This window comes from Brienomyrus brachyistius, chromosome 9, assembly GCF_023856365.1.
Source record: "Brienomyrus brachyistius isolate T26 chromosome 9, BBRACH_0.4, whole genome shotgun sequence".
NCBI lineage: Eukaryota > Metazoa > Chordata > Actinopteri > Osteoglossiformes > Mormyridae > Brienomyrus > Brienomyrus brachyistius.
The window spans coordinates 11,867,421-11,890,177 of NC_064541.1; the positions used below are offsets into that span (position 1 = coordinate 11,867,421).

The 22,757-nt window shown below is 49.7% G+C and overlaps 1 protein-coding gene across 1 annotated transcript in view; it reads left to right on the forward strand.

The window, feature by feature from the left end:
* LOC125749095 (intermembrane lipid transfer protein VPS13B-like) overlaps nt 1–22,757 on the forward strand; it is a 209,711-nt gene that overhangs the window by 137,204 nt on the left and 49,750 nt on the right. The window contains 5 exon segments of the mRNA XM_049025986.1: nt 1,357–1,560; nt 5,762–5,888; nt 6,377–6,520; nt 18,461–19,142; nt 19,225–19,362. Of these exon segments, the coding sequence (XP_048881943.1) occupies nt 1,357–1,560; nt 5,762–5,888; nt 6,377–6,520; nt 18,461–19,142; nt 19,225–19,362 (1,295 nt within the window).

Consider the following 22,757-nt stretch of genomic DNA (forward strand, 5'->3'; position numbering starts at 1 on the left):
CGTAAGAAAATGACCTCTGACGTAGCCGAAGGTGGGCCAGGCCGCCCATACTGCCCCGACATCTGTTGCCATTTCTGACCCTTATTTACAGCGTTTGGGCTTTCGTCGGAATTTACCAGGACAAATAAACATATCGTAACTGCACAGGCTCTGATGTCATCCGCAGATGTAAAGCTCAGTTCCCCGTGCTCACGCATTCTGCAGCATCTTGTCTCTCAAAAAAAAAATAATAATAAATGACATCATTGTTTAATAGAGCTAATCTCCTGTGGGGAGGTCACTTAGCTCCAGGAGAAATCCGTGCTCTGACAAAGCGCAGGCCCCTCCGCGCTCGCCGTTTGTGTATAGAGCGCTCTCTTTGAGGCCTCACTGGAGCTTTCAGACTACCGTGCCGTCTGGCTGGGTCAGCAGCTGTTTACCGGTAATGATAACACAAATCAAAGCGTTGGGGGGGGGGGAACATGGGGAGTAATTTCACCTGGCTGAGGGTGCTGGTGTTAATTATCGACCCCTACGTGCCAACGAGATGTTCTTTTTAGGTGTAATTAAGATGGAATGAAGCAGAGTGTGGGCTCTCTGAGAGGCAGTGCCGCCCTGTGGTTCCTGTCCTGTGGTTCCTGCCCTGTGGTTCCTGCACTGTGCCAGTCCCCGGTGCTTCAGCATGGCTTGTATCGTGGTACCTGCCCACTGCTAGGATTCAGCCTGTCTGCATAGCAGCCTGTGAAATGACCTGTCAGGTTGCGAAAGAGAGAAACGCACTTACAGCCCTGAGTGTGTGCTGGAACCATGCAGACAACCTCTGGCTGAATGCACCTCGCACCCACGTCTGCTTCAAGTCCAGCTGGAGAAGCTTCTGCCTGTTTTAATACCATTGTGTGTTATAACTCCACCGCACCCCGGTGCAGGGTAACCGTGGCTACCCACTCAGCTCCAATCTGTGTGCCGCAGATGTACGTCATGCCATTGTGGGATTGGAATCGTTCCCTGTCAACAGTGCATTTTTAGTGATGTCGATATCCCTGAATAGCAGATGCTTCATAATGTTCCGTAATAGGTTTAAAACGAGCCCCAGGGGTTCTGGGAAACGGTGATGACATGCTGCGGAGGTTCTACCTATGATGTCAGATGTGCGTGGCCATGACTGCGTCGTATAGGGTTACACGACGAGAGCTGCAGGGGCACGGCTCTCGGGACAGGGCGAAATGGCAAATAATCAGAGAAAAGCTCAGGTCGGATAGAACTTTAAGCAAAAACATTGTTTTGCATTTGCAGTTCAACTGAACAGTTTGAGATTAAGGGTTCAGTAACTAAAGGCTTTTTGTTTTTCCTCCTTAACCCCCCACCCCCAAACCTTAGGCGGGCGCTGAACCTGGGCATACTCAGGGACCCGGGCTCAGAGGTGGAGGACCGGCAGTACCAGGTGGACCTGCAATGCATCAACATTGGCACAGCCCACTGGGACCAGCTGAAGCCTGAGAAGGAGGGGGCCAAAGGGGGCCCGCTGCTAGAGAGTGAGAGGAATTCCCAGAATCCCGCGCTGGAATGGAATATGGCCAGCAGGTAGGCAGGCAACCCCCATTTCCTGTCATGCATGGCTTAAGGTCATGTAATTGCATTTCTTACAAAATCCCCCTTGTTCAAGTTACAGTGTTCTGTCACATGTCTCAGAAAATTTAAATCAATTAAAACGCAGCACTAGACCCCGTCGTCTCATCTGTGCCAATGCAGCCCTAGTGAAATCACTTGTCTTTTCTCTGAATCTGTGTGTAACGTCTTAGTCACATCCTTCTGAAGTTAACCGTGGGATAAACCTGTAATGTTTCACTGGATTCCTTTCCAAACGGCGTCGTAATTGCAAACCCTGTCGCTTTTTATGAACCCGGGAGCTAAAACAACCACGGGTCTCACGGCCCGCTTGGCTCATTGTCCCCTTTTTCCTCTGCTTGTGGGCCCAAGAAACATAAGAGACTGGGATTCCAGATCCGTTGCGCGTCTGCTAAAAATAACGGTGAGGGGATAGAGAGGCCCAGAGAGCCGAGGTGGGCGGGGGATCACAGGAGCGGAGGATTCCGGGTCACCAGAGCTCCCGGGAGCTCCTCAGGTCCATGTGAACGTCTCCGACCTACCTGCGGGGGCGTGGAATCAAGGGGCGCGAGCTCACGGCTGCACATGAGGAATGTGCTGTGGGAGGGGGCGGCACAGTGCCAGCGACTGCTGCGTTCTTTCGGATGGGGGATTTTTCAGGATCGAAGTCTGGGTGTTATTGTAAGGAATTCAGCCTCATTTACTCTGCCCCTTTTCCATCTTCTTCTTCTTCCAGTAGCAAACGATTTCCTGTTTTTTTTTCGGCCAGCTGTGGTTGTCATGGTAAGCGAGGGGCCATTAAGCAAGCTGGTGTGTGGCTTTGCTGCTCCCTGTGCCCTCATCGCCCACCCTGGGTCCCCCACCGGCCCGTAAAATTTCCATGCGATTCTTTTAAGTAAGTGATTGATGGTGCAGTGGGATCTTGAGTATAATCAGCGCGCAGAGATAGCTTGGGAGCAGTACAATAAACATCTTAGTAGAGGATGTTTAAGTGAAGCTTTGAATTGGTTCTTCTGCATCTAATGGAAGTTGCACGCTGGCTGGACCTCACATTCCTCTGCACAACCTCAATACTTTGACTTTTTGCCATTAGTATTTGCACTAGGATTGGCTATCAAGCTGTTCTTTGCTTGATAAGTTCTTTAAGACCTTTTCAGAATCATAGCTGATCTCTGTCTGTGGGTCTTATGGTTCTACCCCCCCCAACAGATAACAAGTCCGCTGTTGAGCCTATGTGTGGCTCCCCGATCATCGAAAACCTCCTGTTCTCACACAGTGTCTGAGGGCCCATGGCGCAGATTCCCGCCAAAGTGGATGGATTCTTTTATTCTGGCCCAGTTACGCTTCGCTTAATTGGTCCAAATAGAGTGTAATCATCAGGTTATTTATGCACATTGAATTCAGCCAGAATCTCCAAATTACGTTATGGTCTTTTTTGAATGTGAAATGAAAAGCTGTAATCTTCACATGCAGAATGAGATGGGGTGATAGTAGCTAGTGATAGCTCAGTTGATTAGAGGAAAAAAAAACAGAAAATAGATACACACACACAAACACACTCACACACACACATATACATATACATACAGTACACATATATATATATATATAACGCCAAAAATAACGACCCTTTTTGAATTGTGCACATGACGGAGTATATTTCAGGGTTTTGTTGTCCATAGTACAGCCTGCACAGTGGTACTCCCCTGACTTGACCCCCTTAACCCCCCCCCCCCCCACCTGGCACCCTGGCCTTGTCAGCTGGAATTGCGGATGTTGATGGGCTTCTGCTCCCATTTAATTCCAGTAGTTGCCGATCTCCCTGGCTGCCGAACTGGCTTTGGCTTCCTCAGGTTTTGTGGGGGAAATTCCAGCCACGGTCGTGCGCTGACAGGATATGTCCGTGGAGCCACTCTGCCTTGGGGGGGCTTTCAACTTCCTACCTTCCTTACCGGGCCCGTCGTTGTCCCCCCCCACCCCCCACCCATGCCTTTATGCTGGTGATTGATAGATTCCCCACTGACCATGTCTGTGCCCCGTATTTCCAAGCAAGTGGAACATCGCATGTTACGGAAAGCGTGTTGCAGTGTTATGGAAAAGAGTGTTACAGTGCACGTGGTCCCCCGGCACACCATCCCCCAGCACTCTGTCCCTGTGCCGGGCTTTTTGGTAAATCGTGGCTGCGTGCACTGCCTGCCATTGCACTGCTTGTTGGGCCTGTTACAGTAATGAACAGTTTGGTGGCTGTTTTCCTTCCCCAGCTCACCGCACAACAAATCATTCTCCTGCTTGGCTGAGCAGCTCGCTTCCGTGTCTCCCGTTCTGCCCTGGACGGTCCCGGTGATCGCCGCCTCCCGGCACTGCAGACGCACGTCGAGGCATGACACTGACGTGTGGTCCTGCTCTCCCATCTTTTTCTAATTCTCCCCTGACTATAAATATTGAAAGCTTTGCTGTTTGATTGTTTTAATAGCAGCAGATGTGGCAATTAACAGCACCTTATAAAGCAGACTGGTATATTTGTTTTACTGCTAACAAATGTTCCCACAAATATGACTTGATTGTGGGAATGAACATTAGGGAAATGGGGAAAGTTTATATTTGAGGGTCTCAGTTTGGGGCTTGTGTATACAATTAGGGTGTGTTCCCAATAGAGCATTGTCAAAGACAAGACATTGTTCTTAAGGTTGTTTTAGCTCTGAGCTGAATTTTTTTTGAGGGAAATTTAAGTCCACTTATGGAAATTTTTCATAGGTTGCGCTGTGAGTGCAAGTTCATACTAGTTTTATTTGTAATTTTGAGGGATGTTGTTGCATTGCTATTTAATTGAGCTAATTTGAGTAGTATTTTTTCTTATGTTTCCCCCCTCAAGGCGTTGACGTAGGGGCGGGTGGTTGAGATGAGATTTCCTTAACCTAGTGTGTTGCCTTATGCTGAGCTCCCTGTGATGAAACAAAATTTCACAAAGAAAACAAGTAGACCTGCAAAAAGACCCTCCCACCATCTCCAGCAGGAGCCTCCAGACACCTCCAATAACAGCCTGTAGTCAGTAGGTCAGTGTTTCCCAGCCTGATCCTTGGGGGTCGCCAGACAGTGCAGGTTTTACCTGGAGCTGGGAGGGAGCAAAAACGTGGTCTCTCTGGGGTCCTCAAGGACCGGGTTGGAAAACACTGCCTTAGACACCTCCAGCAACTGTAGAAGAACTGGAGAAGAAAAGTTAGCTCCCCTCTGTTAACCCAACTCTCTCATGGAACCCACCCAAAATCTAGACAATAGATCACTTCTCAGAAAAATTGGGTCAACTAGGAATGTAGAAGGAAACCAGGAACCACAGGTGGATGTGCCGTTAAACTGGAGCTTGGAACGAGTCCACGAGTGCAAATTCCCACTGCCTGTCCAGTCACAGGGCCATCCTGCTATAACAACCAGTTTGATTGACATGCTGTTACACTTATCCAAGTCCACGATGATGAAAGAGAATCACGATGAGCAGCAGTTGGTGCTCTGCCTCCCGCTGTTAGGGCACACTCTGTCATCCTCTACTCGTACCTGTCTGGGTCTATTAATCGCACATCCATCCATCTATCTTTCAACCGCTTTTCCTGGTCTGGGTCACCTTTAGCCTATCCTAAGCAGCACAGGGCTGTATTATACCCTGGTCCACTTAGCAGCCGACAAACGTGCAGGGAAGTTTAGCGTCACCAGTTAACCTTGTGTCTTTGGATTGTGGGAGGAGACTGGAATACTCATAGAAACCTGCAGGGATATATTAAGGGCACATTGAGCGGTGGTGGGATTGAAATCCACAACCTTCTGTGTGAAGCAGACGTTCTCCCCTCTGAGCCATCGTGCCACACTTTGGTTACATGTGTATGTGTTTACTACATAAGTATGTGTGCGTTTGTCCGTTTTCATATGTTTTGTGTCTGTGCTGTTCATCTCTGAGGTTTTGCATAGTAATTTCGACCTCTGAGAGTCCAGCAGGTTAGTGTTACCCTTTGGTTCCTGACTGATTTGCTCTTAGATAATGTGATTTACTATCCAAGTAATTACTTCACTGAGGTCATAAGGAGCTGAAATACAGCCCCTGTCACCCCTGGGTGCCTATGTGTCCCCCCTTGTGCTGTTTTATGCCATGGAAAATGAGGAGGACACATGGCTGTCTCTGCCCCCGCAGCATCCGACGGCAGCAAGAAAGACGGGCCATCCTCACGCCCATCCTCACCGACTTCTCTGTGCGGGTGACGGCGGCACCAGCCATCATCTTCAGCAGACCAGTGTCTCTGGATAACACCCAGGTGGAGGTGAGCAGCTGGAAGCCGGCGGGTCTTTTCCCTACGACTGCATTCTGTCCCTCCGCCTCCCCAGTGCCCTATGCTGCAGGACGTATGCGTTTCAGGCTCCTGCATTGTGCCACGTGTTCATCCTGGCATCTCTGAGGGTCTCAGACAATCTGTACTCAGAGATGCTGTGATCCGCAGGTTATACTGTAGAAGGTACCGGAATTCCAAGATGGTAACTTTAGGGGGAAACCATGGAGAGTGGCACACATGCAAGTAGTCAAGTCGAGGCAAGGCGGCACATAAGCGAAAACGAGGAGGCTAAGAAAAGTTATGGACTGTGTAGCCACCGGCATCTAGTGCGCCGGGTTACTCACCCCGCGATGTCCCTGCCCTCTCTCCCCCCGCTCCCCATACCACCCCGGGCCGCGTGCTCCAAGCTGGGTGTGGGCTGTGGGGGAGTCCCCAGTGATGGGGCCCAAGGCCGCTGAGTCGCGCGCATCTTTTCGCAGGAGATCGTGGTGTGTGGCCATTCCCTGGAAGTCAACGTGACCACAAGCCTGGACTTCTTCCTCAGCGTGGCCCAGGTTCAGCTCCTGCAGCAGCTGCTCCAGGCTAACGTGGTGGGGAGCGAGGCCCCCGAGAAGGCCGCTGAGGTAACGTTTGTGGGGGGGGGGGGGGGGGTCAGAGTGCTTTTACAGACTTCAACTACCACTTTATAAGCTCTCACCGTCATGGGGAGATAGCAAATTCAAGCAGGGGAAAGCACCTCACCCCCCATCTCTGCCCTTCACCATTTTTTCAGTGAGAGATGGACTTAAATATTTACTCATGTGTAGTAACACAGTTCCCCTAATCTCGCTTTAGTTTATCGTCCCAGCTGCAGCTTTCAGAGTTTTTTCTCTTGTTTACAGAGGTGGGGGTTGGCGCCATTTGCGCCGTCTGTCCGGTTAATAAAGCTTTTTAATGGAACACAATATAAAAATATTTACCAGCTGTTGTTCATGTGGGCACCCTGTCCGCTGGGCTCAGGAAGTCCGCTTAGATAACTGTACGTTGTAATTTTTTAATTCATTTCTGGTTTCACTGTGGGCACATGCATGCGGGTGGTCGTAGTGACACCCCCGCCCCCCGTCCAGCCTCTGGAAGCCAGCGTAGCTTACTGCAGTGCAATACAGACTTCAGAGACCTGCAGACAGTCTACATTTTTGCAGAAGCTAGGAGAGAGTAAAGATGTGGACCGTCTGAGTCCCCCAGGATCGGGATGGGAAACAGTGCTTTGTTGTCATGTCCCCAGGGAATGTTGTTATCGTTACACTCATTGAGTTGTCATAAGCATGGGGAGGGAGTCTGATAACACACTGTAATTCTCCTGCCGCCACCTTCACTTTGGTGTGTGGAAGTACGGGTGTGTAAATACATGCTAGATATGTATGGGGGGTGGCGGTGATGTTCCATTTCAGCCCTCTGTATCTTTTTAATGATCAACCATCAGGACTAGTGCGATATCTAAAGACATTTCCCAGTCCGTATGACTAGATGAGTTGTACACTGTAATCAGCTTGCATTCTCACCCATTAATACATTTGTTGGACGGACAGCTGCTTCTGCAGCGCCCAGGCATGTGATTTCAGCATATCCCCATGTTAAAGACGGGTCATTCCCTGCAGCAGCGGCCTTCGTGCGCATTCTGGGTCTGTTATATTGTAGCCAGGTCCATTTATGCTGCACAGCTTCCAGGATTAAAGAACGACCTTCAGGATGTGAATTTCAAAGCAAGGTCTGTCGGTCTGTTTAGTGGAATCACGCACCTTCATCCCTACCTCATCTTAGGAGTCTCTCTGTGTCTGAGGGAAAGCTCTTTGGGAAGCTCTACATGGAATCCAAGGGAAAAACCAAGTATGTCACCTGACATTTTTAAAGTAAATCTTTTTGTTAGCTTTGTTGACCTGCCATTGAATTTCTTCATTTAAAACATTTTTTTTTTTTTTAAACGACCGGGTAGATGGTGACTTTTTCAGGAGGTATTTTACATCTGTTTCTTATTTCGGAGCGATCTCGAAGCACAGCACCCTCACTTGTAAATGATCCATCATTTGATTCCGTTACGGCTCGGGGGTTGAGGTCGCTACCCAGAGTTCACCTGGGTTCAGTATATGACACGACGGCAGCTCCTCTACTGGTCTGCTCTCATCGATCTGCAGCAGCGAAAACAGCTGGAAGGTCACTCTGGCCTCAGCAGGCTGTTACTCATGCTACGGAGCCCTCTAGTGGTCAGGGAGAGATGTACAGCACTCTCTTCAAGTGCATGTCAGAACTAATCAGTGCCCTCCCCCAGGAGAATGAGTATCCTGCATTTCACAGTAAACATGGTGCCGCGCTTTTCAGACTGTACATAGCAGAATTTTTTTTTTCTCAGTGATGGGAAGACCTGGACAGCATTAAGATCCTGGGCATGGTGTTTAATTCCCCCTGCTAATGAATTTCTTTTGATGGGTTAGAGACTGGCAGGGGAGTGAGCGGGTTCTGGTTAATGGGTACTGAGTGTTTGTGCCCTGTGGTCCTCCACATCTACACAGGGGCCCCCAAACACCGACCCCACATCTACACAGGGGCCCCAAACACGAGCCCCACTTCTGCTCGCTGCTGTAGTATCATCCTTCAAGGGTATATCAGAGCTGGAGGGCGGATTAATTTACAGGCGTTCTGGGCTGTGCAAGCAGGCTGTAGTTGCTTATAGTGCGTCTTTGGGGATGCATCACATACAGGGCTGATTACACATCTCTGAGACAGACATAAACACAAGTGCTTCCTCAGTCTTGCTGCCAGTGCCTAGTGTGCCGGGGTGCTGTATGGGAGGGCTGTGGGCTGGTGGTTTACGACGACAGCCCGGACGGTATGACTTTAGCCTCTTAATGGTCTTCCAGGTAGAGGGGAACCTCACACGACACTACCAAGTTTACTTTAGAACAGTGTTTCCCAACCTGGTCTTTGTGGACCCACAGAGGTCCCCGAGGACCGGATTGGGAAACAGTGTTTTAGAGATTTATTTCTGACAAAAGGATCAGATCCTCTAAGTTCATTTTGAGTAAATTCAGAGGCCATGTTTTGTACTGTTCCCCTTTTTTTCCTTCTCACTCTGACTTTGGCTACAGGAAGGAAGCTGTGGTTCTACAGTATGTGAAAGGAGCATCACTCTGTATCAGTATATAATCCAAGCTAAACCACATTACAATTTACAAAACATATCCCTCAGTCTGGATTTTAAGGCAGTGAAAAGTTTGCTTTTTGTGGCTTTTTGGGGCGTCTTTGAACCATAGAAGTCAAACCATAAGAGCGTGTTAAGTTGGATCTTCTTCTAATGATCTTGGTGTCTATGTCCAGTATGGCTTTTGCACCTTTGAGGATGAGATGCTTGTAAATGAATCTCCATCTGTCTGTGGCTTGGTGGATTTGGCCATTGTCACAATGCAGGAGCGCTTAGATTACAACCTCCCAATCTACCAACATGGGCGCTAACGAAGAGTCTTGGCCAGGGCCTCTATCTCAGTGGCAGTGCATACGTGAGGAAAGTTGCATTTTCCCATGAAAAACTCTTCAGGACACTTAAATATAATTACCATTGTAATTAATGGGATTTATGTTTTCAATGTTTACAACGAAAGGAATTTGTTTTGTTTATATATCAAGGGATTGCTGTAAGTAATCTAGATACATTCTGTTTTTTAGTAGAGTATGCATCATAAGATGAAGTTTTTTAGACATTGTTTTGTGCTAAGTATGTTGAGAAGTTTGGATTTTGTGTATCATAAGCATAAAATCTAATTGTTCTTAAGCTGAGCAGTTATTTTGCTGTAAGCCTGTTTTTGGGTGAAAGAGGTTTGAGGGCAATTGTTAAACGAGGTCAATAAATTGCTTGTGTTTGGTTTGTTTGTTGGGTTTAGTGGTTCAGGGTTTTACCAAATGTCTACCTTTCGAAGGAGTTTTGGTTTTGGGTTCTCAAGAGTGCCAGGATTTTAAAAGCTCCAGGTTCCATCGGCCTCCAAGATGGGGATGCGGGTTCCAACACCTGCTATTCCGGTGCTATGGCGGTAGTTGTGTCAGGGGAAGGATCCGGAAGGTGAGGTGATGGAGACGTAGCTTGATGTTACCGATGAGCCGCCTGCACCATATGTGAGTGTGCAAGACGTCCCCATGGCCTGGGGGTCACAGCCGGCCCCCACAGCCTGTTAACCTTCTTACAGGAGCATATTGCTTACTGACTTCGATAGGCAGCGCGGTCCCTCCTACGGGTCTCTGTTGTTTTCATCTTCCCTACTGCTGTAGCGAGCAAAAATAAATATGGTCCCACGTGTTTCCGTCTCTCTCTCCATTCGGGCCGCGTCCCATCCGTGACCCTGCGTACCTTTAACGTACGAGTTTAAGCGTTTGCCTCGCTCTCACCGTTATTGTGAAACTGGATCGTCTGCAGATGAGACTCACTGACCTCCCCCTATGTGAATAAACTGTTAATCGACAGGCAGTCAAAACAATTCACCTTACCTCCCCGTCCCAAATGCCAGGCTGCTCACCCCGCCCTGGATACATCTTTGTGATCAGTTGCAGCTGAATTGGTTGTTCCTCTTGGTTTGTCAGGTCAGACCAGATAAAAATCTGCAGAGCTTTAAAGGGAGAGACATACCACTCGGGTATGACAACAGCAGGCCCTCAGTTTGACCTGTGGTTCAAGTTTCAGCTCAGGTGAAGGAACGCCCCCCCCCCCCAACTGGTTCAGACTTGGGTGAACAGTAAGAGTGAGAGTCTTTTGAGAGCATGTTTAATTTCAATGTCAAAGTGTCTTTTATTGTCCACTTCAGGTATATGATGCGTGCAGTCGTACACTGAGCCCATGGTCTAAAATCCAGCCTGGACAAAAACAAGAATGTAACTTAGCAAGTCCCTGCAATCGCACGATTAACAGGTGAACAGAGTGGATGCTGCAGTCTGCCCTCCCCCCCTCCCTTCCTTCCTATAGCTGTCATTCGAAACGCTGGGCTCCACAATCTTCTGGGGTTCGGAATTGGAGAGTCGACATCCATGTCTTCTCCTTGCTGCTTGGGGTTTTCTTCATTTTGTCAGACTGCTCTTCAGTCAGATTTTCTTTTCTCGAGTCAGCAGTGCGGGATTCACGTTGAAATGAGTTATTTCTGTGCTGCTAAATTTGGCTGTATAATTGGTCCTGACTTGTGGTACTCTGCAAATGATTATGCGTAATTATCACTTATCTGTTGACTCTCTCTTTTTCCCTGGAATGCTATGCATATGACTGCACCCTTCCAGCTCTGGCCTCCCCCATCGCGAACACAGGGGCGTTTTCATGTGGGGTCCTCTTTCCTTACATCGACAGGATGGCAGTGCAGTCCTTGCATGTCTGTCGGTATTAACATTTCTCTTCACTAAAATCAAACCTGAATGAAAAAGGGAGATGTTTTTCCATTCTTCCCATCTAATTTAATTACTGTAAATAACGATTCTGCCAGAGTCTTTAGTCAGACTCTTGAAACGATACTGATGGTGTCATCATGCCGGCCGCGGAGTCTGCATCACGCCCTCTCCACGTCACGCGAACCCCGGGGGAGTGAAGGTCCCATGAGCTGCTCAGGAGGTGTGTGATAAGCACAGGGCTGCAGTCTCTTCAGCCCGACTGGCTGTAACAGCCTCACTCTTACACAAGCGCTAGCCGGGCTGCTGCAGACTGAGGCCTGGAACACGCAGTGATGCAAGAAGCAACAAATGAACTTCACAAGTTCCCAGAATCACAGATTTCTTTTATTTGGTTACAGTTCAGTGTTTCTGTTTTTGTTCTCAATGGAAAAGGCCCCGTTTTGTGTTGCTCTTGTTTAGTAAACAGCAGTTTGTTCCTTAACATGCGTATCACGCCCCCCCCCCCCCCTTCTCATAGCCGCCCTCCCCCAAACAGTGCCACAGACGCTTTAGTCACTCATTTGCTAACACTGGGCTCCCTTTGCTGTGGTTTGAGTGCTGCTGGTGCCGTTTGCCGAATCGTTTCCCTGCTGGGGTGCTGCCAGGTTGGTCCTTGCGTACTCGAGCTTCCGATGGAACTGAACAAATGTCCAGAGGTGATCTGTCTCCCCCTCCCCTTTTTGGCAGACAGGTCCCTGAAGCTCGACCCAGCCCAGGACTTTAGACCTTCACGTATTAGGTTAAAAAAAATCCCGACATGGGTTTGACGGCTAACCGTGACGCTAATGAGAGCCAGTCGTTAGCCCCCCAGGGTATAAGGAGGTCGCTGTTTCGTCTGCTCAGCACAGACCAATAACAGCCACCCCAGGGTGTCTGTTTCGCTCTCACCTCTGGCCACATCTGGGCCTCGGCACCACTGTCAAGATGGCTTTGTTGTCATAAAAAAAAAAAAATACCATGAATGGAATGGCAGAAAAATATGGTTTCATTAGGATATGAGCATGGAGCTGTCTATAAAAGATTAAGGGCCGTGCGTCCTGCCAGTTCTCTTTTTTGTTTTCCATCTGGCTTTCAGCATGTGATACTGTATCTGAAGCAGAGATTTCTAGAATAAAAAAAAAAGATATTTTTTTATTGCATGATATCCCGCTTAAAACTCACGATCGTAAACATGAAAACAGAATTGCAGCCGCTGTTGAATCTCTGATGCTTCTGTCTAACACAAGAGGCACGCGAGGCCGTATGAATCATCCCATACGTGATTTTGGGATACCTGCAGCATGCTGAAATGATTTGTACCCCCCATTGTCTTTTGTCAGTGTTTGTGCTTGCTGGCTAATTTTGCCATAATGCTTTATTTACAGACCGCTTCTTAATGCCCGATACTGTACTTCTGGGCATATTCATACCACAGTAAAATACTGAGTGTTGCGTGGTGAGCTCAGTATGTTTCTGTTTGGGGCAGGAGGGTGAAAACAATAATAAAGCATGTGGAAAATGGAAATACTCGTTGAGGTTGAGAAGAGAGTCCATAATCTAGCCTAGAAGTTGAAATATTCATGTTTTCAGGCACAGTGCGCTCAGTGCATCGGCCTTCTAAAAGGGCAGCGATTTTGCATGGGATTCTGAGCCCGGTTCTGCTGTACATCCACATTTTCCCATGCTGCCTGGTTCGGTTTGGAGTCATGCACCGAAAACAAGTTGACAAGTCCGGTGTTTGAAAACAGGCTGCTTTTGTAATGGAACTCTGTCATACAGACCGCTGACCACCCCACCTGCTGCTCAGGGTCAGGGTTTACCGGACCATTCTGGGCAGGTGCTGTCCACCAAGGGTAGGGTGCCTGCGATGTGTTGCCACTATGTAGCCTGCTGTACATCAGGGATTTGGACCCCGTTCCCTGTACACTGAGCAGGACCGCGTCTGGCCTGGTTTGAAGCGAGAGCCGAGGACTGCGTGCAGGCCTTGCTGCTGATGTGGGGAGGAATGTTTGAAGTGAAGAGGGTTAAAGGCAATAAACCCCCCAATCCCTTGGCCAACTGTCTGCTGAGCTCCTCTGAGCTCGGCAGGGAGGATATTAGCTTTTGTTTCATGTCATTTATTTATTTTATTTATTGTTGCCTTGAAACTTTTCTTCTTTGTTTTAACTGCTACAGGTTTTATGGTTTGGTTCTAGCTCCGCGGCTCAGCTCTGCTCCAAACCGCAGAGTGGATGTGGAATAAGGGCGTGCCCCCCCCCCCCCCCCAGCTCTCAGACACACATGCTCCCCCCGCCTTCGCTCAGCCCTGACTGGATGACGGCAGCTCTCGGCCGTATTCCTTGACATGTTCTCATGATTGCGTCTTGGCTGGGCCTGACTGAAAGTCTTTGGAATGTCAACATGTTCTATTTGCGCTCGTACCCGGATGTTTGGCGTTCCCGGCCCAAGCGTGGCATCTCCAATGTGGGGAAGACCCTCTGACGAAACAGGAAAAATGGAGACAGGTTCTGCTTTTTCTCTAATCCTCCTATGATGTTCGCTGAGGCAGGGCTGTGCACACACCTACCTGGAAAAGGCGCCCTCTAGTGTGCTGTGCACGCCTGGCGTCTCTGCATTGTTTGCTAGTTTTCGTTTCTGCCAGCATGTTAGGCCTCAGTTGAGAGTGACTCGGAACCAGAGCCCGGTCCCTCCCCTCCCCTGTGTTGTGGTTAAGTTGAAGTACAGTGCAGGTTGCCGTTGTTATTGAAGCAGAGTTCAGGCCTTTGATGCTGAAACTGATGTTGAACTTTCAAAGAAAATGACTTCATATTATGAATTTCTTCCCTTGAAATTAAGAAAAGAAACTGTGGCCTTTTATGGATTTTAATTTATTATTATTGACTCACTGGAGTCTTGAGGTATTATGCCGGGGTCCTCTGATTGCGGGCGGGGGGGGGTTTAGTGTGCAGTATCTTAACGTCGCATAGCCAGCACAGAGCGACGGGGTCGTGTCAGCGGCATTCCGAGATGGTGATGTCACCAGCTTGTCGCTCTACTGGGGACTGCGGTAATGTGCCTGGGCTGAGTGGACACGTGTCTCTCATCATCTCTTCAGGATCGAGAACTTGCTTGCCCGCAGATGTATGTGATGGTTTTTCAGTGCTAGGTCGTTTGTAGGCCTCAACATCACCCGTGTGTCTACTTGTGTCTTCAAGGCTCTCATGGATGGATTGGCTGTCAGGCACATCTGAACGATCTTCTGTGTCCATTTTCTGTTTATAGGTATGGGTGATGCGGGAGCGGCGCACACGTCAGGAAGTAATTTGGCCAAAGCGTCATGCCTGGGGAGGCCTAAGCAGAATAATTTGGAACCGTTCATGTTTCCTGATAGGGAAGTGTTCGGTGTTTGTTAGAGGGAGCTGGCGGACTTAAGGATGTTGTAGGTTCATTGGCCTGCTCTACTGGGCATCATTCCAAAGTGGTCACATCATTCCTGGCATCATGTAGTTTGCCTGGGTGGTTAAACTGGTCTATATGCAAACCCCAGCCCTGACCAGCACACCCCCAAGAGGAGTGACTGTTTCAGTGGGACGTCACTTATGAGCAGATGGGAATTTACAGAAGGGTGGCATCAGAGGGCGTCTCTCCAGTGCCGACAGGACTGACCGCGGTGCGGCCGTGGGAAACGGGGCTGAAAGCAGCCCAGATCCGCCCAGCGTGATGGGCACTGTGGGGATCCGGCCTCACGCTTTTCTTCCTCTCTGTGGCGCATGTGGCAGTCGGGGTTTGGCTCTTGCTGGAGTCGTTTGATCTACGCCGGGCGGTGCCCCGGTGACGGCTGCTCGTGTCTCGGAATCCGTGCTTTTGGTGCCACCTTCATGCAGTCGAAAGTATTGACCGGAAAATGGGATTAGAAGCGGATGGGAAAAGCGCGTGTGCCTGTGAGTGTTGATTTTACAGGCTTCTCTGCTTTGGCCGGCAAACACAGAGAGAATCGGTACCTGTTGAGTTCATGGGAATATTAAAAGTATCTGAAGCTTGGGGTTTACTGCTGGAAGAGATAAGCGTGAGCAGAGATGGGGTGCAGAGGTGCACGCCCCCAGTGTCTCTCGGCCCACCTGAGGGTTTTCCTCCAGTGCCTCTTCCTCTGTCTCCATCCATCCTCCTCCTCTCATGTTCATGAAGGACACAGGCCTCCACCGGGAACCCACACCATACAGTGTCTCTTAGCATAATTGCCTGTAAGAGCAGCTGATTCTTGCCCTGAAAAATGTTCATGCTTTTGATTCGTGTTTTTTTTTTGTTTGTTTTTTGAAATTCTTGGAAAGCGGAAAACATTTTTTTGCACATTTTTGAAGAGGAAAAAAAAAGGTGTTTGCTTCAAGGTTTGGAGCTCATACAAAGTGGCCCATTTCCGGTTACACGGTGTCTCATAATCAAAAGCTGCAGCTTGATTCCGTTTGTTACCGAAAATGAGGAGATGAAGTTGTGGCCGTCTCCATTTGCCAGATACCTTATTTCACATATTTCTTACCCAACACAATTTACTGTAACAAAGGACATGTGGATGAGGTATCTCTCTCTCTCTCTCTCTCTTTCTCATTTCTTTTTTTCTTTCCCCCTGACGCGAATGCTTGGAAAATTTTACATTTGTATTGAGCGAGTGCAAAAGAGTGCACATCCTTTACTCATTAGCTGGATGGAGGGGCGATTCTGGCGCGCGGCGTGCATGGAAGCCCGGTACTGCTTATGTACGGATCTCCATTTTAGCCTTTGATGACACTGTTTAGAATAGGAAATATCTAATAAGTCAAGCATCCTTTTTAATGTGCTGCCAGTGCGTTTAATATATGCCTGGAGGTCTGAAACACTATCTACAGCCCTGGAATAATATACATTTAATTCTCAGGAAGGGAAGGCAGGACGTGGGAGAAGCAGCTGAGAGTACAGGCTGAAGTGTTGTAATGGGAACCATCTGTGGGCTTTTTTTTTTTGCCTGGGGGGGGGGGGGGGGTGGGGGGAGCAGGAGGCGAGATAGGTGTTCAGAGAACTATTCCCTGCAGTACATCCATGGCCATGTTAGTGCACAGAAGCAGCTGATTAAAGAAGGAAACGTGTATCTCCCCCTCATGCATGTTTGGGGGGGGGGGGGGGGGGGGAGGTGGGTTTACTGACATTTCTGCCCTGTAATGGGCATCGTTACTTCCTTGTTCACAGTTCCATGTTGTTCTGATTCGTGCCCTGTGTCTGGCCTGGTCGTCTATGTTTTAAATGCTGAAGCAGTCTTCCTTTCAGCTGGATCTCCCTACAAACCCGGGGTCTTCTGCTGTTAGGCATGAGGGTGTCTGCCGGGCAGCTCTGAGCCCCTCCCATAATTCGTGGTTTTACCTTGTTAAACGTAAGGATGGTCACCAAAGAACACACAAGTAACCTCTATCCTCTATGACGCCATGCCTTTGTTTCTCTCCTCTGATTGGCTGGCCCCTGGCCCCCTAAGCCTGTGCCAGCCGGCGCGCGCCCAGGGATGGTTAAGCCGGGTCCCTGCGGAGCGCGGGCAGTAGCAAAACATTCCATTCAGGGTAAATCACTGGCCATGGATGGAGTACAGTCGGTGCGTGGGGGGGCAGAGCCCAGGTCACAGGGGATGAACATGCGCCATTAACTCGTCTTCAGGTATTTTTTGATGACTTTTATCACTTCCAAATAAGCGGGATGTCACCCATCTGTAACGTTCTAGAGGACTCTTAAATATATATATATAAACAAATTATAAGAAAATGCCACATTCCTCGTATCCAGAAACTGGTTATGGTGGACAAAGCATTGCTGAGAGTGTCGTGTTTTCAGAAAGACCGCGAAAAAGCCCATGAGCAGGGCTTTAAGTGCATTTAATAACCTCCAGACTCACTCGCTGATCCTCTGGCCCACGTCTACATGGTTTAAATTGGCAGACAATCTTGTTAGTGCACATGATTTTTTCTTGAAAACAAAATTTAAGCTAAAAAAAAGTTGTTCTCTCTACTTGCTGTTAGTCCACCAGATTGTGATCCAAGATTTTCTGCTTTTATAGACACAACATGAAATATTTATCTGATAATTGAATGAGTAGTATTATGTGCCGTTACACATTTCTTAAGCCATTTCCCTTATTTTACTCTGTGCTGCTTTATCTAATGGCAAAGTGTGGCGTCCTGATTCTCCTCTAGACACACATGCTCTGCGTTAGCCTCTCCATCGCTCTGCTTTACTTAGCGAGACACAGAAGGTTCCGGCCTTCCTGCCTGTCGGCATCCTCAGAGGCCTCCACAGCACCTGAAACCTTCACAGTCAGGGTCATTCACACTCAGCCCCCCCTCCTCCCTCCCCCCCAAGGCCAGGGTGATGAGGTCACGGAAGTCAGGGTGGTGGCACTCGGTAGCAGCATAGTCCTGCTTCCATGCATTCTGGTAGCCTTCCACGAACAGCTGTGTGCCTTCCTCTCCATCTGTCCATCCCTGGTTCCTGTTAGCCCTCCCCGAACTGCATGCCTTTAACCTCCCACACTGAATCCATACCTAAACCTTCACTATTACCCCCCTCCTCAACCGCAGTCCTAACCACCAGTCTAATCTTCCTCCTTACACAATAACCCCTCCTTCTACCCCCCCCCCCCCCCCCCCAAGCTGACTTGTCCTATCACATCGAATTTCAGTCCAAACCCTGAGTTACAGACGTGACGTTTGTTACGGATTAACTCTGTTAATTTATGATTCAAAGTGTTGATTCCATGGTTTTCTGTCGCTTTGAAAATGAATTTATAGGCAGTGAGGGAAGCGCGAGATACCATCAGCCTTAGTCATGTTTGCTACGCTTAGTCATTCTCTCTCCCAAGAAAATGGCATCATCTACGTGCAAGATCCATGCCTCAAAATGTGAGACAAAATGGCTGCTTCTTACTGTATTAAGTCAGTTATTTTTTTAGCTGTTTCTTGTCTTGGCTTCTAGCCTGTTGGGAAATATCTTTAGACTTATTTCTGAAGGTGTGATAAAATGTGCCACTTAACAGTCTGTGTATCAACATGATTGACCGTATTACTGTCTGGCTCCAGGTCTGACTATCTTTACTGCTTTGGCTACATCTCTGACTGTCTTTGCTGCCCTGGACACATGCCTGACATTGGCTGTCTCTGCGGCAGGTGCGATGTCAGGAGTCATACAGCACCTCCTCATCCCAGCCCACCGCAGACTCTTCCTCCCGCCACAGTGGGGCGCAGGACAGTGGCTTTGGCAGTGACAGCGCCCACATCCGCATCGTGCAGATTGAGCAGCAGAGCGGCGCCAGCCACCACTGCATTGCCCGACCTTCTCGCAAGTCCACCATAATAAAGAACCTCAGCTTCGTCCCCTTTGATATCTTCCTCACCGCCAGCCGCGTCTCTCTCATGACCTATGCCTCCGTCGGCGTTCCCGCACATGGCCTTACCACCACCTCCCCCGAGAAGAAAGCTGTCGACCGGGCAGGGAAGAGTGCTCTCAACATGCCGGACAACGAACGTGAGCCAACCCCCCATGGGATCTCCACACTGACAGCCGAGGACTTCCTGAACAGCAACACCCCTTCAGGCACAGGCGGCGGGCTCCTGTCCTTGGAGAGCCTGCAGGCTCCTAGCCGCTCGTCGGCCCGGCAGGCTCTGGGCGTGACCATGGTGCGGCAGCTGGGCCGTAGGGGCTCCGGCGACCTGCTCCTAGAGCCGCTCCTCTACCTACAGGTCTTCCAGCCTTCAGCTCTGCTCAGCTGCCATCACCGCAAGCAGAAGCTGGAGCTGTCCATCTTTGATGTGGTGCTCAAGGGCGTTGCCCCTGACTACAAGTGCCTGGGTGAGTGTGGAGGTTTGCAGCTTGATTTTCAACCCCAGTCCCCAGGAGCTTCTTCTTCACCATCATCTGTGCCTCTCTCTAGACATGGGGAAGACTCTCCCCGAAGCCCTGGACTACAGCGTCTTCTGGCTGCAGACCGTGGCAGGCGAGGCCGATGGCAAGACGGGCATCCCCCCTCCCCTGCTGTCCCTTCAGATCAGAGACTTCCTCAGCGGGCAAGGTGAGGGGCCCCTTTGGGAATGCAGTGCGTATCCTCAGTGAGGCATTGTGAACTCGGCACTGAATCCTGATGGAAGTGTGTTCAGTCTTGCCAGAGAGCATCTTGCCCTCAGCTCCCCTCTGAATGTAACTTTTCTGTTTAGATCTAATCTGTCAGCACCCCAGCAGTGTTTTCTATGCGTGTGAGTGTATTTGTAATTGTGTTTTGTTATAGACTTCATTCCTGATTCTGTGTGTGCGCAGGTTTGTGTCTGTGCATGTCTGCATGAGTATATGCACGGCTGCGCTCCCCTCCAGCGCCGCCCCAGTTGTTGCCTTGCTGCGGATGTTGTGTTCTCTGGCCCCAGGGCTGCAGACACACAAAGCCCCCCCTGTATCCACAAAGCTTCCTTTTCCCCCCACAATGCCCTGTTCTGTTTCCCGACACCGGGTCTGAAGATCTTGATGCAGATGTGAGTGCCACGTAAGGGTGAAGGAAACCTGGCATGTCACACTGGATCAGGCCTTCTGAGCCGAGGGGAGCATCCAGGGGAACATTCAGGGTGGCCCACACGTGTTCTTGCACACCCCCCACCCCCCCCCCCCCACCCCTAACCCTGAAGACGCGGTTCCCAACCCATGACTCTTCTTTTCATGGCTTCTGGAGGAACACAGAGGTCTGTCGGGCTGCATCTCCACCTGCCTGAATGGGGAAGAGGCCGTTTTTATGTGCATCTCCGAGCCAGGAGAAACGTGCGTCCCAGCAGCCCTGGCACATGCCGGTTTGTTTCCACGACGCGGCTCGCACCCCGGCCAAGATGCGGAGCGCCGTGCATGTTCGCAATTTAAGAAGCAATGGGGAACAAAACTTAACAAAAAAAAAATAAAATAAACAAACGATCCGCTTCTGCTGCATCGCTGGTGTTCAGAGTAACACAGCACCCCCTTCGATTTGACGGTGTTTCTGTTTGATCGCTGCCAGCGTAGCACAAACCCAGAACAGACTGCTGCAAGGCCGCATTGTGTCCGCAGTGTTTACAGAAATGTGCTCGCAATTTCAGCTGCGCTTCTTTGTAATTTGATCCAAGGCCAATCAAAAGCTTCACCCTTGAGGGTACCAGATCAGCCTACATCTGTACGGTCAGCTGTGTTGGGGAACGTGGCCGTTCAGGGTCCTGACAGCTGGCCAGTGTGCTTCCTCTCCCTGACCTCTAACCGCTTTTGGTCCCTTAGAGCAGTGTTTCCCAATCCACTCCTTGGGGACCCATAGACAGTACACATTTTTTGCTCCATCCCAGCTCCCAGTAGGGAGCAAAAACATGGATCATGGGTACCCGAGGACTGGAATGAGTAACACTGTCTTAGAACATAGATCAGGATCTGCTCCCAGAACCTCACCTTCTTATTTTCTCCAAGGACAGTGGACATGTCAGAGATGGAGAAGTAACAGCCACCTCTGGTGGTGGGGCTGGGGGGCGGATAGGGGGCTGGGGTGGGGCTGGGGATGGAGGCCTTCATGAGCAAGAAGTTGAGCAGGTGATAGATTAGGTAGAACAAATTGTAACCATTAAGTCGAAGTGGTCCTGGATCCCATCACGCCATTGGCGGGAGAGACGTCTTGTCAGCACTGCATGGAAGCCCTCGGCCCTCTCAAGTGTCCATACCCCTAATTTAACTCATATGACTCATCACTGGTTTTGCTCCATGTGTGAATCTATAATACATTCTCAAGCCGGTGTTGGTCCCAGAGGTGGCTGTCAGACCCTCTCCTTTCTAGGCGTACCCCTCCCAGCTGGACACGTGGCGCTCGGATCCCGGTGGATGACGGGGAGAATTATGGGGGCCGAATGAGAGCAGTGGCACTCCTAAAGCACACACACCCCTCAGGCAGATCTGTAGCCCCTGAGACCGACTGACTAATAGAGGCCGACACCTGAGACGGGGAGACAGCCAGGCTGCACGCTTTTTAAATTAGCGATGCCTTTAAGCCGCGTGAAAGCCGTCCCAGCTCTGCCGCTTCTTCTGGTTAGTGCCTCTGTTTCTTTTTGGCATGGCATTGGCAGATGGACGAAAATCGTAATTTGGTGGCAGTAAAGTGTTTGTGAAAAAGCTAATGTAAATGCTTCCCCCACTGCTGTGTTTACTGCCTTATACTGGTGCCTGAAATCTCACAGGCTTCGTTTGATTAATAGCTTTTTTCTTTAAATCACGTTTACCTTTAGTTCTGCCAAAAATAAAAGCGCAAAGTTAATGTTAGTGAAATGCCCAGGTATTTCGGGATTCTTCAACAGGTTTGGACAAAATGGGCAGCCTAACAAACATCCTCATGTCAGGATGTCACATTCTGTGGAGCGTTCATTTTCCCTTGGGAAGTATATGGTGAGATGTCAGCGCTTTGTGTCCTGTAGAGCTCCTGAAAAACCGGCCCTTTCTGTTTTAGAGCTTTGATTCCATCCTCCGGCAAAGCCGGCTGAGAGGGGAGCCAGCAGCATGGCGCACTCGTATCCTGCGTGCATCATTACCGCTTTTTCCGCACATCACCTCACAGGATCTTGACGTGGTTCCACAGTCGTAAAAAGGTGCTTCGCTCCATCTGCGTTGGAGGCGAACAGAGGCGGTCAGATGGTGTCTGGAAGCTCGTCTAGGCGTCGGGGAGTTCCCCCACGCTCTCCAGGAGCCTGACGCGCTTCTCACTGTGCTGTATCTGAAGGAATTAAAACAAGGTGATGGTAGAGATTGAGTAAAACACATCCGCCACATTTTTTGAAGTCGAGAGCCCTGGCGTATTGTGCATGACTCGTCATGAGAGTGCCCGTTTGTTATAGCGTTCCTACTCCACCACCTATAGTAGATAGCATCTGCCCCACGAATCTGGTTCAAATACTGTCCACCTACCGTGAGCACCAGATGGATGCTGAAACAATCCAGAGCACCAGTCTCTTCAAAAGGCACCAGCAAAGTCCAGAACAGACCCAGGAGCTGCAGGGTCCGGCAGGAGCCCGAAAAGGGCAGCAGTGCATCTGTGGATCTCGTACCGTATTTGCGGGGCCCTGCTATCTGGGGCGTATCGTCAGTGTCCCTGAAGCCGCGTAAAGAATGCAGGTGGTCAGATGACAGGTTAAAAAGGTAATAAAATTCTCTGCTGCCTCTCCCCCCCCCCCCAATCCCCCTGCCACCCTTGCTGGAGCTGGGTGCTCGTAAACGGAACCAGGGCTCGTCGCCAGCCTGCTCCTCCCATACGGTAGATAATTTGCACATGAGTGGTTTGATTTTGCTGCTGGGAAGCTTCCCGCTGATAAACCCCCCCCCCCCCCCCACAGAAAGAGAGGAATAAATAAAAGTTCTTGGTAAGCGAAGAAGAGTTTCTTCTGGCATTTGGAATCCCTTGGCTGCCTCCTGTGCTTGTATCTCCTCTCT